This window comes from Scardinius erythrophthalmus (assembly GCF_964197995.2).
Source record: "Scardinius erythrophthalmus genome assembly, chromosome: 12".
Classification (NCBI taxonomy): domain Eukaryota; kingdom Metazoa; phylum Chordata; class Actinopteri; order Cypriniformes; family Leuciscidae; genus Scardinius; species Scardinius erythrophthalmus.
In genome coordinates this window covers 4,943,053-4,958,390 of record NC_138232.1, presented here as the reverse complement: position 1 = coordinate 4,958,390, position 15,338 = coordinate 4,943,053, and the positions used below count along the sequence as shown (strand labels likewise).

The 15,338-nt window shown below is 36.5% G+C and overlaps 1 protein-coding gene across 1 annotated transcript in view; it reads right to left on the bottom strand.

Annotated features, from left to right (window-relative positions):
* Nucleotides 1–7,432: 7,432 nt before the first annotated feature.
* Nucleotides 7,433–15,338, bottom strand: part of mmp24 (matrix metallopeptidase 24) — a gene marked incomplete at both ends in the record, with an annotated part of 29,931 nt that continues 22,025 nt past the window's right edge. Inside the window, 5 exons of the mRNA XM_081380392.1 lie at nucleotides 7,433–7,770; nucleotides 10,134–10,400; nucleotides 12,290–12,428; nucleotides 12,821–13,038; nucleotides 13,134–13,295. Coding sequence (XP_081236518.1) covers nucleotides 7,433–7,770; nucleotides 10,134–10,400; nucleotides 12,290–12,428; nucleotides 12,821–13,038; nucleotides 13,134–13,295 — 1,124 coding nt within the window. The remainder of the gene's footprint in view (nucleotides 7,771–10,133; nucleotides 10,401–12,289; nucleotides 12,429–12,820; nucleotides 13,039–13,133; nucleotides 13,296–15,338) is intronic.

Below are 15,338 nucleotides of genomic sequence, written 5' to 3'. Positions count from 1 at the left end.
ATTTTAAAGCTGCTATAGTATTTATATAGTAGTCTTATCTTACTTCTGTAGTATGTCCCAAATTACTATAGTATTCCTATAAGATTACTATAATATTTTGTCCCAAAATACTATAGGATTCCTATAGTACTTTTTCGTAAGGGTATGTCCCCCACCGAATCGGCTTCATTAGCCTACCACTTACGGTTTGCAAAGATACAATTATAAAATTACTGCAAAACTTTAATCTATCAATATTTATGTTCTGTTATGCATTTTCCTTGTTATATGACTAACGAAATTCATGAAATAATATAGGCTATAGGCATACACACAGTAATTAGATATAAGTAATAAGATATTTTTTCAAATGTTTTTTCAAATTAGTGAACATCATATATATGATTTGGAAAAATAAATAAATAAATAAATAAAATTATAAATGAACATTTATAAAGACAGTTAATATTTTACATAGAATATCACAAAAATATTAACAACTTGTTTTTTCAACATCTTCAGTGAAAGTGCACACAGTGAACATTTCAATGGCAAGAACAAAAACAATCTGTGAATGTCCTATTACAGGCGGAAAGGTACAAAAAAGATGTGCAATCAAGCAAGTGCACACATTAACAGTACTAAAATGGATTTTGCCATTGACTGGCGCTAACGATTTCAGCAGCTTTCAGTCCATAATGGCGGACGCGCCTCCGCAGCGCCATCTACAGACTGTTACCCATAACACAACAGAGTTTCGCCTCTTGGTCTTCTATACTCTTTGTGCTGCCTTTGTTTATTCTCAAGTGTATTAAGTTAGATCCTTATTCCTTGAACAACAAAAGATTTATATTCGTAATAAAAAAATACTTTTTGTATTGAATTAGACACAGCATTTATATCCATTTATATCCCTCTGTACATACCATGGTACAGACTATTTCTGTAAAAAAAATAAAAATAAAAAATAAGGGTAATGTGATTTGATTACATTTTGATAGGTTGCGAAGTCTTATTTTTACTGAGTACTTTTAAATAATAATTAAAATAATAATAACGATGCAATATAAGAAATAATTTAATTAAGCAAATTAAAATATCATAATAAAATGAATAAAGCCATTTAAGAATCTGAATCACACAAATACCTTGTAAAATGAATGAATTTGAATTGCTTTTTAAATTGTAAATGTTTAGTGTACTGATACATATATGCTGGTATTGTGTATTGTGGTATTGTATATTGTGGATAAGTGTATTTTTTACTGAAAGTGTTTGTATGAAAAAAAAATTATAATAGCATTGTTCAACATACAATCAAAATAAAAGGAAGATACATATTTTAAAAACAAGGAATTAATTTCATTAACAAAAAATAAAAATAAGGAATTTACAAATACTACAAATACTTGATGAATTTAACAAGTCACTTTTGCCATGCCTTATTCAATTTAACAGCACTATAATAAATTAATTAATTAAATAAAATATATCCTCATGTCTTTTTGATTAGCACATTTATATCTCTATAACCAGTTGTTTTCCAAATGGCTGAGACATGGCGAGCCATGTTGTTTTTATCATCCACTACAAACCTGCATAGCAACAGGACACACCTCTCCTAGCAATGTGCATTTGTAAGCCAATCACTATTGAGTTTCAGTGTGACGTCGTTTTTGTTGACACTTCCATTAGCTGACCACCTGCGAAACGTCACTGCAGCAGCGCGCGCCCGTGACCCTCGACGTCCACCCCGCGTTTTCTGCCTGGAAACAAACATCGCGAGCTAATCGGCGCTGTGAAAAAACGCTAGATTCCAGTGGTTGGAGGCTGCGTGGGGTAAAGTTTTGCCGTGCCTCGGCTCGTTAACACACTATTGATCTGTTTTTGTCTCAGTCACGGTGACAAACACTCCCTAAGTGCTTGCTTCGTATGCAGTTTTTGCAGTGTCTTCAATACATTGCTGTCCTGTTAGAGTTAGAGAGATGATGTCTCTCTTTTGAGTTCCTGCCTCACCAAATCCTGCCTGTGAGGCAGCTGCTGAAGATTATCATAAAATTTGCCTATGAATTATTAAAGATATGTGAAAAATAAACCATTATACAACTATTTTTTTTATTTAGATCTACAATGGTAATATTTTAAGTACAGAGTACCATATGTTATACAGTAGGATGGTATAACATGGTACAGTATTGGATTGATACTGTAGAACTTGTTTATCCTGACTACAATGTATTTGCAATTTATCTAAATAACAATCAATTAAATATATTTTTGCAACTGTGAATGCAAAATATGTAAGCTAATCTAAGTCTAATTTATTTTAAGGAAATGGGGTCGGATCAAAGCACCAGTTCAGATGCTGACCAGCGACAGAGGAATCCAGGCAAGCTGCCATTCCAAGGTGAAACATCTTTATCCAGTATCCAAACTGATACTGGTCCTGAGCCCCGGGATCATCCGGATCCAGACACCGACCTGCCTCAATGCCGAATAGGCACCAGAAAGGTAGACGACATGAGCTTCATGATATCCTGCACTAACTGGTACTAAAGACCAGAGACCAACTATATTAATCGTTTCGTCCATGAATGAGTGCCAGATTCAGTGTGGGACAACAGAAGACATGGGGTTGCAATGCTGTTTAAATGGGTTTGATGCAATTTATGACTTTAATATGCCATGCAGTGTGCTTGAAGACATCAAAGATAAAGTTTTGGCTCATGTTTGTATTTACAAACACAACCTGTTCTTCTCGACATCTGTGCACTTATGTACTGATTGCATTGTATGAAAAGCATGTATTATGTAGTTGATATCAACTTGCACTAATGAAATGTGTATGTACAAATGTCATAAACTTCATCGTTATATATTGTAAAGCATCCATCCAGAAAGCACCAAACACATTTATGTAATTTTCTTTTATTGACATTTCTTTGAACATGGTGATATTAGATACACAGTGTAAAACTGTAGACTGAAACCGTAAATAAAAACGACTCATTGTTCAAAGGATTTAAAAACAGGATTCAAGAAATAAAACTTAAAAATCATATCTAATATTAGTAAAGCAATCACTCTCATTATTAATAATCAACATTATGCATGACAATGTGAAATCATAGGCTACCGTTAGAGTGAAAGAAAAATACAAAAGGTCTGAAAAGTTTCAGTAAATCTTTGTATTTACATGACCATTAAAACCCGGGCGAAGCTGAGCAGACAGCGACATTTGACCTGTAAATCAGAAAATATCAAAATTCCAAGGACAGAATCTGAATTTATTTAAACCACAGAGTGAGATGTTCACTCTTAAATTCTTGTCAAAGGGAAAAAAGAACCAGTTATATACAGTAAATTCCCCCATGGTCAGTCAAGAAAAAGAATAATAAAAACAAAAATGTTAAAGCTATCTCAGATAAAATCTTCATTAAAATTAAGCCTCTGTAATTAAAAAGCGTAAATACAGTTGGTTCCTTGACTACCTCTGATATGTTTGTCCTATTGTTAGTCTCATAAAAGGACCATAAAAAACAAAAGGCAACAGCAGCTCGGGTTTAAAGTGACTGTTGTCCAAAGCCACGATCATACCCATTAAAAAGAGGCAAATTACCAGAGAATTCCTATTTATGTATCTCCCTGTACAGTTCTGTATTTATTGATTTTTCTGTGCAACTAATGTGGTTATAGGCATGGCTTCACCTTTATTTCAAATGAAAATGTGTAAAATACCCTTATGTCTCCTTTAATGATAAATAAATAGCTTTTTTCATACGATAAGCCTCTATCTTTACAAACCTTTCACGTGACCGTACGACAACCATTTCTAAAGATATCCACCTTTGATAAATACACTTTAGTTCTGTTAAACGTTTCACTTCTGACATTGCTAAATGTTCACTGTGTTAATATATACACATAATATGGGCTTGCGCAGTGCTCTGTTCGCTTCACAATTCCTCATGAAATGGCATGGTTCGTAAACTGAAATGTCCTGTTTTGTTTCCCAATCCAATCCTTAAGTGATAATAGTGCAGATTTAAAGATAAAAAATGCCTGTAGACCTTATTCTGAGACACTTGGTCACGTCATGCATTTTTGTTAATGCCTTCTAAAAGGCATTTGAGACCTATAATCTGGAGATGTTTTGAATGGCATAGTAGATGCGACATAGCAAAAATGCATCTGGGTCTTCAGGGCACATCTGTAGTCGTCCCAATTTGAATTACGACAGCATACAGATGTTTGGGATTGCACACAAACAAGCAACCACAAAACTCAGATGTTAATTGCCAAATCGGGCGAATAGATTGTACAGTAAACAATATTGTGTTTCAGAAATAGATTCATAGTCGGATTTGCGGAAAAACTTGTGGATTGCAAATGCAATATGAATGATCAAGATGCATGACGTGACCATGTGTAAAGACTTCTAGAGTTTATCCATTACTCTATAAATAATTTTGAATTTGACATTTTGATCCCAATCGACTCAGAGTACTTAAACAGCCTTTCCACAAGAGTTTTCTTCCATCTCAAGACATCCTCATATTGATAAAGAACATACTTTAAAACTCTTTTGAAGCATTTGAACTGCTATATAAGATGTCAGTCATACATAATAAACACATAAAGCCTCTTAAGTTTGGAACTGGAACACACTATTGTGCCACATTGTCAAATTCAGTTCATGGCTTATTAGAGCAAGTGGTCTTGCTGTCTCTTATATCAACACCAGCTCATCAGATGGATTGAAAGTTGAGGAAGACAATTGGTGATGCACAGTGTGTTCCAATAAAAATACTCCCACCCAGTACTTCCTGTACCCGAAACATTAGATCACTTCACGGCCACATTGCTTGTTGTTGCGAACAGGTGCTCTAGATTCAGAGCTGACTAATAAAAATGCTTATCTGAGAGACAATAACATTGCGTCTTTCCCAAGTGGGCACAAACATGTAAAATCTGCTCTAGTTTCATGCCACTTCTCTACCCACGATCAAGCTGCTCGCACAACAGATAAAAAAAAATGATATACGAGAAGGAGGACCACAAAAATATGCATTGTTTTCACTTAGTAAAGGCATTGAATAATATATCAAGGGATGTATTCATGTATCCACTGTTGAAATAATAAGGGGGAAATCAATGTAAATGAGCAGTGTTCAGTGTGCCATAGCGGACTTAAAGACAAGGCACAATGTCTTAAAGGGGTCACGTAACCCCTCCACAGTACTACTGCATTGAGCTAATTCGACCAGAACACCAGACTAAATATATATTTTTTTTCCACCATGTTCTAAAACATCCCATAATCAATCATTATACCAAGCATTCTTCTAACAAAAAAGTACCATGGTATCATGTATTTCATGTATAGTTCTCAAGTTTTTTCTTTATGCACTGACAGTTTGCTCTATTTTGTCTTTTAAATCAGTGGTTGCATGATGGTTCCCCTTTAAAGAAGGCTCAAAAGCTTTACAGACCACACAAAAGAGGGTGAAATGTTACTTTGGAAGACACAACTAATTTTCTTATACCCACAAAGCCTTCAACAGACAGCAGGACTATTCAGAAAACATTCATGTTGGTTGAAATGTATTACAAAATTAGATGATCTCCAAGTGGTCGATCGTTTGGGCAGATGTATATATGGCAACTACAAAAGTGACGTAATGTTACAAACACCATGCCTATAAAGCCAGCCCAGTGTAAAAATATGGTAACGCTCGTATAGATGCTCAAACCATTGGTGGAGACACATTAGAAACCTAAAAGTAGATGCCAGGTAGTTTCTGTTGCAGATCCATGCTCCATTGAACTGTGAATACAATATGTACACTATTCTCTGCGGAGTTAACAAAAAGTGGCTTTTTGTAGCTAAAAATGCTCTTTCCACAGAGAAAAATAAAAGGATTTCATTACATGCAACCTAAATGAGTTAAGGCAAAAATATCAGCAAAACTCCAATATCAAATGATAAACCATGTGCCAAGTGAAGCCTTATAGGGAGTCTCGCCAAATCTACCATCTTAATATTGTGATTAGGATGCTACAAACCTTTAATATATATATACGCCCGAAGCTTTGTCAGGTTAATCCAAAAAAGTTCCATTTGAAATTCTAAAAACATCAATTACATCTCAGCTCCTTCAAATGTGTAATGTATTCTATCCAATCACACAGCAGATGAGCACGAGATGATGTGTTAATATGGTACAGACACACTTAACTGTTAAATAGCACAGTCGAACCAATAAAAGCACCCGACAGACATTTTTGAGCTAAGTGTTAGACAATCCACACCGAACACATGAAATTGAAGTCACTTCAACGCAAGACATACAGCATATTACGTTCATTCGAAGAGGACGGATAAACCGTTGAGAGATCATCTCCTGTAGGCAATGGGAACAAAGCTATTTCATATTCAGATCTGTTCATTGTTCATGTTCCTGCCTGGCACCAGTGTTTCAAATATTACACTTGGTGAAATGGTAACAAGGTACAAGATGGTGGGAAACATTACTAATAAAAGCAAAATATAATATAGAGATTGTAAGAAATAGGCATAATCCTAAACAACCAAATTGTGCCTGTTATGACACAAAATTACTCTTCTATAAAGACATAATGCAAGTGCTGTCTGATCAAAAAGAAATGATCTTTTGTTGCCGACTGATAAATACAGCATAAGAAGAAAAGGAATAGAGTACAGAAGCAAGTGGGAGGAGTTGTTAAGACTGCCCTAGTCCTTAAAAATCGTTCATCCTACTCTGTGAAAATGGGTAGGCAGCAGAGAAAAGGGGTAAAAATGCAAACAAACATTCAGATTGATGTTATGAAGCTAATTAATTTTAAAATGCCACCTAACCTCCCTTAAAAACATGTTGCAGTCTTCGAGGAGTGCTAGCGGAGAACCTCCCCATAAATGAAAAAGACTGCACGAATTCCTTGGTATTCTTTTCTATGGCCTTTCTACCTACATGGTTTTCAAGTCATTTTTTGTCGTTTTGCTCCATTAATTTCTTTGATAATTCTTGAAATTCATGTACAAGTTTATGCTGAGAACGAAACAAGGATTTGCTGGCGTTTCGCAAATCTGCCGTTCTTCTTACTCTCCCAGAGAAGAGAAAGTGATGGTTTCGGTCAAAGCTGAAGTGATGGTTCCTCAACCGTCAAGACTTCACCTGGTTAGCGTAAGGCCAGGGCATAACTTCACATTGTCAATCCCCAGAGGATTTGTCCATTGGGCTCATGCTAAAAAATTGCAATATTTGTTGTAAAGTTTTGTCTTATATGGGAAGGAAGAGGAAACTCCCTTGCCTTGTCTTTTGTTCCCTTTCTGGGACAAGGTTGTTCAGAAAACAGGCACTGGTCAAACCTCAGCATTGTAGCCCTCACTTATGTTCTCAAGCATTTGGGGTCCATCGCGCCCCTCGGTCCGTCATACCCACTCCTGCACGGGGTGTTTGTAGTAGGTCACGTGCTGTTGGACGTTTTTGTTCTTGAACTGGAAGATAGTATATACAAGGACCAGAATGCACAGTGAGAGGATGCATGGGATGACCACAGCGATTGCGTTTACAGTGCTGGGTACGTCATTAATGGCGACCATGATGTCGACATCATCGTGTGGAAGGTGACGGTCCTTGTTCTTTTCTACTTCCGACTGATCGCAGCCCATCCAGTCTTTGACGATTGATTTGGGGTAGCCTGGCTCCACCGTTAACTTCTGGTTATCGAACTTCCAGTAATCCTTTCCCTTGTAAAAGTAGGTATAAACTAGGAAAAAATCAAAGAGAAACAAAAAAATAAGATATCAGAACATATCCAGAACTCAACTACTATTGGTCAACAAACAGATAATCCCGCCCGCCAAACTCACGTCATTGGTTGAGTGAATGCTACTGGTGGAGATGCTTAAACAATGTGGGAAATGTTTTGAAATGCCACAGAGCCAGAGTGTTTGCTTAATTATAGTTAGTTTGTTAATTCATTTAGTAAATTATTTGAACATTTAAGTAATAATTTCTGTAGTGTTTACTGACTGGAAATTCACGATTAGAATGAGTTATTGTAGAAAAATAATTTGAACCATGAATTGTCAAGCTAAAGTTGTAAACATGAACAGCTCAATCATGGTAGAAAGCCATTCAATGCGAGCAAATATTTACATGTAGGCAGAGATGCATGTCCTTTACAGAAAGCTCATATTCATGATCACATAAATAGCTGTCCTTGTGAACACTCAATGACACAGTATTTCGAAAAGTTGTTCCAGTGTTACACAATCCCTCAGAGAGCTTTCAGTTTGATTGCCAATGCCACATAAACAAATGCATCCCAAACACTCACAGACGGGCACAGACCCAAAACTACACGTAAATACAGTGAGGAGGCTTTTGACAGCAACCCCTGAGTGTGTGATTGATGAAGTGCTCATCCTTCCTCTCTAACTCGCTATCTTGCCGAGCAAAACATGCCAAATCCCTCTTGCAAAATCTGAGTGACAGAAAAATCATGAGCTACAGGCAGACCAAAAAGTCCATATAACCCTCTTGGCTTCTTTATCTTGAGTCCTGGCCCTAGGCTCTATGTTGAGACGGAGGTTTTGACATGGCTCACAGAAAAGATGATCATTCCTTCACTGGATAATACTCTAGAGAGAGAAGGAGGAGAAATCTGCAATTCTATGCAGCCACAGCAGAAATACTTGACTCTAGTGAATGACACTTGAGTATTTACCATTCGACCAGACTGACATCAATCCAAAACAGCAAAAGTGAGAATATCATTTGGGCAACTCTCGGTCATCATCCAAAGTCGCCCATTTTAGTGTCTACAGTGCTAAACTATAATTTAGGTTATGACTGTTTACATGTTTCTACTTTATTCATATTCTAGGTATATATTCAATATTATTTTGTTGGTAATACGACATTATCCAACATTATGAAATATGACAATTGATAAAAATGTTTATTAATGTAAAATGGAATTTTACATTTTTTTTATAAAAAACATTTTAAATATAAATATTAAAATACTACTGTTTATTAATATATTGGTGCATATAAATAAAACTTTTAAAACTTTTAAATAAAATGCTCTCTTTTGTCCATTTCGAGTGGATAACATGATATGTACTGTGTTTCATTTCTAAGCATTTTCAAGCTACTGAGCAACCATGTTTGGTTGGGGGGAAGAGCATCTTTAAGCATCTTCAGAGCAAATACATTAATATTGGCAATGGCATACATACTGAATGCCATCAAAGGCATATAAACTGTTTCTTGCCCAGTTATAGTACCACTTTTAAAGAATTAAAGCACTTTCCCTCTTTCCATAGTACCTTCCAATGATTTCCAATCATTTGGATATTATGTTCCCTGCATTAAAACTTCTGAGCCATCTGACACCATTAAATTAGCTCTCTACCATAACATAATATAATATTGCATCTAGCTATGAACAGCTGCCATTTTACTATATTTGTAATCATGCATCGATTGTGACTGAATTTTAATACCCAAAAGTTGTGTCTGCCTTTTCTCCCGGCCCCTGTGCCAATCCAGACCTGCTATTCGATCGCCACTGAGGATGAGTCAGAGCTAAAACACTCTCTGTCAACACCACAATATTGCAGTGACTGCGCCAAACCAACACTAATCAATTACTCTACAAGGATGATCGCAACACTAGACCTCAGCGCATATATTACTATTACCAACTAAAATACCGAAGCATGCTGCGTAAGATGAACACGGTGTCAAAATAGAAGGAACAGATGATGATGATAAAGTAAACCAACACTTAATAAATGGTTAAATGCACTATTCTTCCTCCAAGTAATATCATTCATGTTTACGGTTTCCAAGCAACAATGCATTAATACTGAACGTGCGGTTTCAGGTGTGCATTTATTGGCTTTTTAAATCTGCTTTCAGTGCAATGACAGCAATCCAAGCTTCACTGATTATAATGCATTGCACAACAGATTAGACCCGTACTACACACTCAAAACCGAAGCTCAACCTACTTTAAATTCTCAAACCAGAGCGAAGCAGTCAGATAAAATGCCCACTGACCACATGGCTGATTGCCACATTAAATATTGATTGGATATTGGAACCTTGATGACTTACATCCTTCACGACTGACAAAGGCTCCTTGCGGTGCATCAGGGATGCCCTTCCAGACACTGATGGGTTTGGGGTAGCCTGGGTCAGCTGTACGCTTCTCCTCGTTATAACGCCAGTACTGGTCACCCTTAAAGAAGTACGTTTTGCCCACGGGTTCCCAACGTAAGGCTGTGTCGATGCCATCGCGGGGCAGACAGTTGCCCAACTCTACCAGGCTGTGAGGGTACCCGGGCTCTGCTGTAACCTCCTTGAAGACCCAGTATTTATCCCCTAGAGTCAAAACAAGAGGCAGTGTTAGATGAGGTCAAAATTAAATTAGCTATATTGAATTGTTATTGCATAACACCAAAAAAATGCTTATCTACACCGTATGTTTGGATATATGTCCAGTTATCCAAATCTTCTCCAACACTGGATCATTATTTAATTAAACTGATAACACTAAGGTTTCCAGATGTAGTCTTTGATAAAAAATGCAGTTTTCTCAGCTTTTTGTTCAAAATGTGGCTTTTTAAATTAAAATTACCCACATTGATAAAAAAAAAAAATGCATTAAGCTAGAATATTTCTTTCTTTCTTTTTTTTAAAGCAGAGGGTCTGTTCTTTTAATATATTGAATGTTCAGATATTCTTATAACAAAATATTCTGTGCCATGAAACTTTTGTGAAAATGATCAAAAACGCTGGCGGGGAAAGAGTTGAAATCAAAAGTTGTATTTGTTAACATTAGTTAATGCACCACGACACCATTTTTAACTAAAAACTGGAAACTTTTTTATGCATTTTGGCCGTTCATTCACACGACAAAGGCGTTTGAGGGGACTGGAACTGCAAGGTTTTAAAAACAGGTGTCAAAGTTCAAGTTTTTGAAAACGATAAAGTTATCGTTTTCATGTAAACAACAAAAATGCGAATTCGTGAAAACGGTGATGTCATGTGCATGCATACTCAGTCTATAGGAGCGTAGTGTTTCTTTATCCGAGACATCGCCAACTAGTGGCCTGGCTGCGGAATACAGCGTTTTTAGTCGTTTTCGCAGATTAGTGTGAACGGTACGTGAAAAAAGCAAAGGAAAAACATTTCCGTTATTAGTACTTCATTGACGTGTAAATGTACCCTTAGTTTGGATGTCGGTTGATTGTTCGCTGTTGTATTTGTATTAAGTGGTTGTGCTTTAATACAGCCACCAACTATTTTACATTAATTTTAACAAATGAGACCGTATTGTAAAGCATGTTGTTTTTTTTTTTTTTTTGCTTGCAACATTAATTGTGGTTGTGCACTGAATTTTGCAAATAACCCGCAGCCTAAAATGAGCCTAACCTACACAAAAAGGAGATGTACAGCATTTGCACTGAAAAAATGACAATGGCTTATTTTAAATGTGGCATTATTTCAGCTCAGTAAACTGTATTGTGTGTAGTTCAGATGCTGAAATGCCAGCAGGACTGTAGTTAATAGCCCCTTTATCTATTAATACTGATGTGCATTCTCTGAGATAACCATAAGGCATCCTGCAAGCTTGTTTTCTTATGAAACATCACAGAACAGGAGACTCGGGCTATAAATATCTCACCCAGCCTCTCGTTGCGCAGCAAGACTGCACCGGGCTAATTTAATGAGAAAGAGAGGGGGAGAGGACGGCGAGATAGAGAGAGATCGTTCGAGAGAACAGAAAGAATAATAAAGTACTGAATAGATTCACTACGGCTGTCAGGCTCAGTGGAGGATAAACACTATGGATAAACACAGACCTTTCCTGAGATCAACCCTCAATCTAACAGCATTATCTAACTCAGTGTACCTATGCTTGTATTAAAAAGGTACATCAAAGGAATTAGTCAGCCTGAGCAAAATACGTTGATTTGAGCTGAAACTGATCCAAACAAAGCAACAGATGTTTAATGCATATGGCTTCACTTTATTATCTAGGCCATATTCAGGTACTTCAATACAGAGCTTTTTATTAAGACTTCAGGATGTATTTGGTATCATAATTTGCAGTTATTACAAAAGATGTTATAAAACAATCAGAGCTTTTAAAACTAGCCTGAGGCTGCACATATTATATCAAGCAATAATCACTTATTAGTTTTGTTAATGATTGTTTGAATATTCTTCGAAATTAAAGTCATGACAGCTAATATAATAAGTCTTACCTTTGAAGAAGACAAATTTGCCATCTGATCTCTCATAAGCAGCATCAATGCGAGAAGGTAAACCCTTCCAGAACTGGTCTATCAACATGGGATATCCTTCCTGAACTTTGTTGTTGCGCAAACGCCAGAACCAGCGATCCTGTGATGAATAAAAGATTATTAGGATAGATTAAATATATGTCCAATACTGATAAGCCAATCATTTTTTTACAGTATGCCTAATAACTGATAAATGATCTTAATTAAAACACTATACTATTCTGTCTAAATAAAATAATTAATATATAAATTAATGATTTTAGATTAATAGATATAGATTAATAGATAATTATTTCCAGATATAATACAGATATATTGAGCGTCAACATATTGCATGTTAACAAATGCATTTTTTTATTCTGAATAATTTTTTAATACCTTGTATAAGGAATTACAATTTTTTGATACAACCAAATTTGATTAAAATGATCTGTATCATGGTAATTTTATTATAATTTATTAATGATAAAAAAGGGAACCGATGCAATTCACCTTAAAAACAAACATCTCCCGGCGAAAGAAGGCCACCGTGTTGAAGTTGCCATCGCAGATGTTGGGTTTTCCATTGCCAGGAGAGAAGGGGCGATCTCCAGAGGGCGGGCGAGCGGGGCGAGACTGCCGGTCGTGTTTTCTCTCAGAGGTGGAGTGTGTGCGTCGCGCAGGTAGAGTAGGAAGAGGTCGAGTGGGCTCCAGCATGGCTGTGGGAATTCCTGCAGAAGAACAAAGTTTAGTCAGCCTTCCATGGCAATTCAAGTATAATCTATATCCTTGCTTAAAAATGAGCTAATGGAGATCCTAATTGTACCGTAGATTTTCTGGATCCCCTGAAGGTCATCTAGAGGCAGTTTGAAGTTGTGCGTGTCCATGTATTGATAGAAGGGGGCCATGATTGCACTGGGGTCATTGGAATGTTCCAGACCTAATGCGTGTCCCAATTCGTGTACGGCCACCAGGAAAAGGTCATTGCCTGAAAGATAAAAGTTAAAGGTCAAATGCCTCTTTGAATCATTACTAATCAGAATTTGATATTAGATGAAAACATATAGCAGTATGGCATGTACTGAATTACCAATGCAAAGCCTAAGCTCTGCATATTTAATGTGCATTTTATTTAAAACAGTCTAAATAAGAGCTCCCATAGAAGTTCATCAAACACTGAATCAGCAGAGAATAAATGTGTTCATTCTATCATTAAGGGAATAGTTCACCCACAGTTCAGCACACTTGGGATACCTGCTTTTTTTGTCACTTCTGGAGCTTAACAGCATCCATCCTCATTCACTTTCACTGTATGGTACAGTATAATGCACCTGGGAAATTGCATATGCAAATTAAATCAATAATCAGTGTCAGTTTCTGTAAAAGGTGTGAAAACCAAATTCTACAGTCTTTCAAAACCAGGTGCAATGCATTTGGTTATTAGTTTAGAGAGGAACTGATGGGTTCGCATTCGCATATTGCAAAAACAAATATTTCTCGCCAAAATAATATATTCAAATATATGCTGTAAAACAGTGTGAAAATGTATTTTGTTTACACCTTCAAATGCCAAAATGTATGACAAAATATTTTAGGGCCAGATTTTCTAAACAGGGCAAATTAGCATGAGAGCGCAATCCCATGAAAGCGCTGATAAGAGTGGAAAGTTCTGCGTGTGATCTACTGTCAATGTGCACATTAAAGAACACATTATATTTCCATAATGACCAACACAGTCTTCCAAGAGCAGTGCAGTTTAACGTAGGGTTGCAAACAAGCAGAGCCGCTGATAATCAGGTGCGGGTGATCTACTGACAACACAGGTGCAAAATGGTTTAAGACAAGCTATTTGGGGATGTAAATATTGGTGCAAATACCAGTAAATAAACCTTAGTAAATCGCGTTACGTGATTTATTGAAATACTCTCCTCCCATAAATTTTGCGTCTTACAGAGAAACTAAATACATATGCAATAAGGTCAGCCGCAAAAATAACTGTCCACGCCTTTTCAGCGCCGATTTCTCTCTGAGTGTCTTTAGTAAATCCTGACAGAGAGAGAGTTTGTTGGTAAATCTGGCCCTTAAAGAACTTCAAGAATATTTGTATAAATATATATATAATATATACTAAGACTAAGACTGTAAAAAAAAAAAAAAAAAAAAAAAAAAAAAAAATATAAGGAATGTATTTTGGCTACTTTATTTGTAATACATAAACATGATATGAACATGAAATATATTTTTTGTCGTATGAGTTTACATCAATTTACGCTATGTCTACACTTCACGGTAATATCTTTGAACTTATGTAGTCATGTGAAAAATGCTGTTTGTACCCAGAATCCTAAAAGAACATCTTAAACATGTGATGCGAGTGTACGCCATCACCAGAACATGACTCAGTCGAGATTGACATGTTCAGATCTTTGGAAACACAGAAGGGACGTGACACCATATCACTCAAATCACAGAAATAGCCTGATCTGTTGGTTGGCGTCTATGGGTGCTACAAGTATCAGATGGCTCACAAAGCGTCTTTTTTTACACACTGCTTCCCCTTTCTTAGAGGTTCTCTTGGCCAAAGCATTTCTCCTTTATCAACCCTCACACTCTCTTCCAATCCAATTTAACAGTCTATTTCATTCTCCGTCTCTTTGAAAAGAAATAGATTTTGTGTTCTGTAAAGGAGTGTTATTGTGAATAAATGAAATATAAAATCTACATCAGCCGTTGAAGATAAATACATCTACTGTTTGCTGAAAACTGGTTACTTTTGATGTGTATTCACTAGGGTTGATATGGTGTATAGAGAAATAGAGCTGTAAAGAAGTCAATGTGCGTGTGCGTGTGTGTGTGTGTGTGTGTGTGTGTGTGTGTGTGTGTGTGTGTGTGTGTGTACGTGAACAAGGTACAGATTCTGTGGTCTATAAAGCGTGTACTTGAACTGCTGACATTGCAGCACCCAGACAAAGATAACACAGCAAATATGCAGCATGCAGGCACAGAAGAAAGAACGCAATTCTCTGTGTTT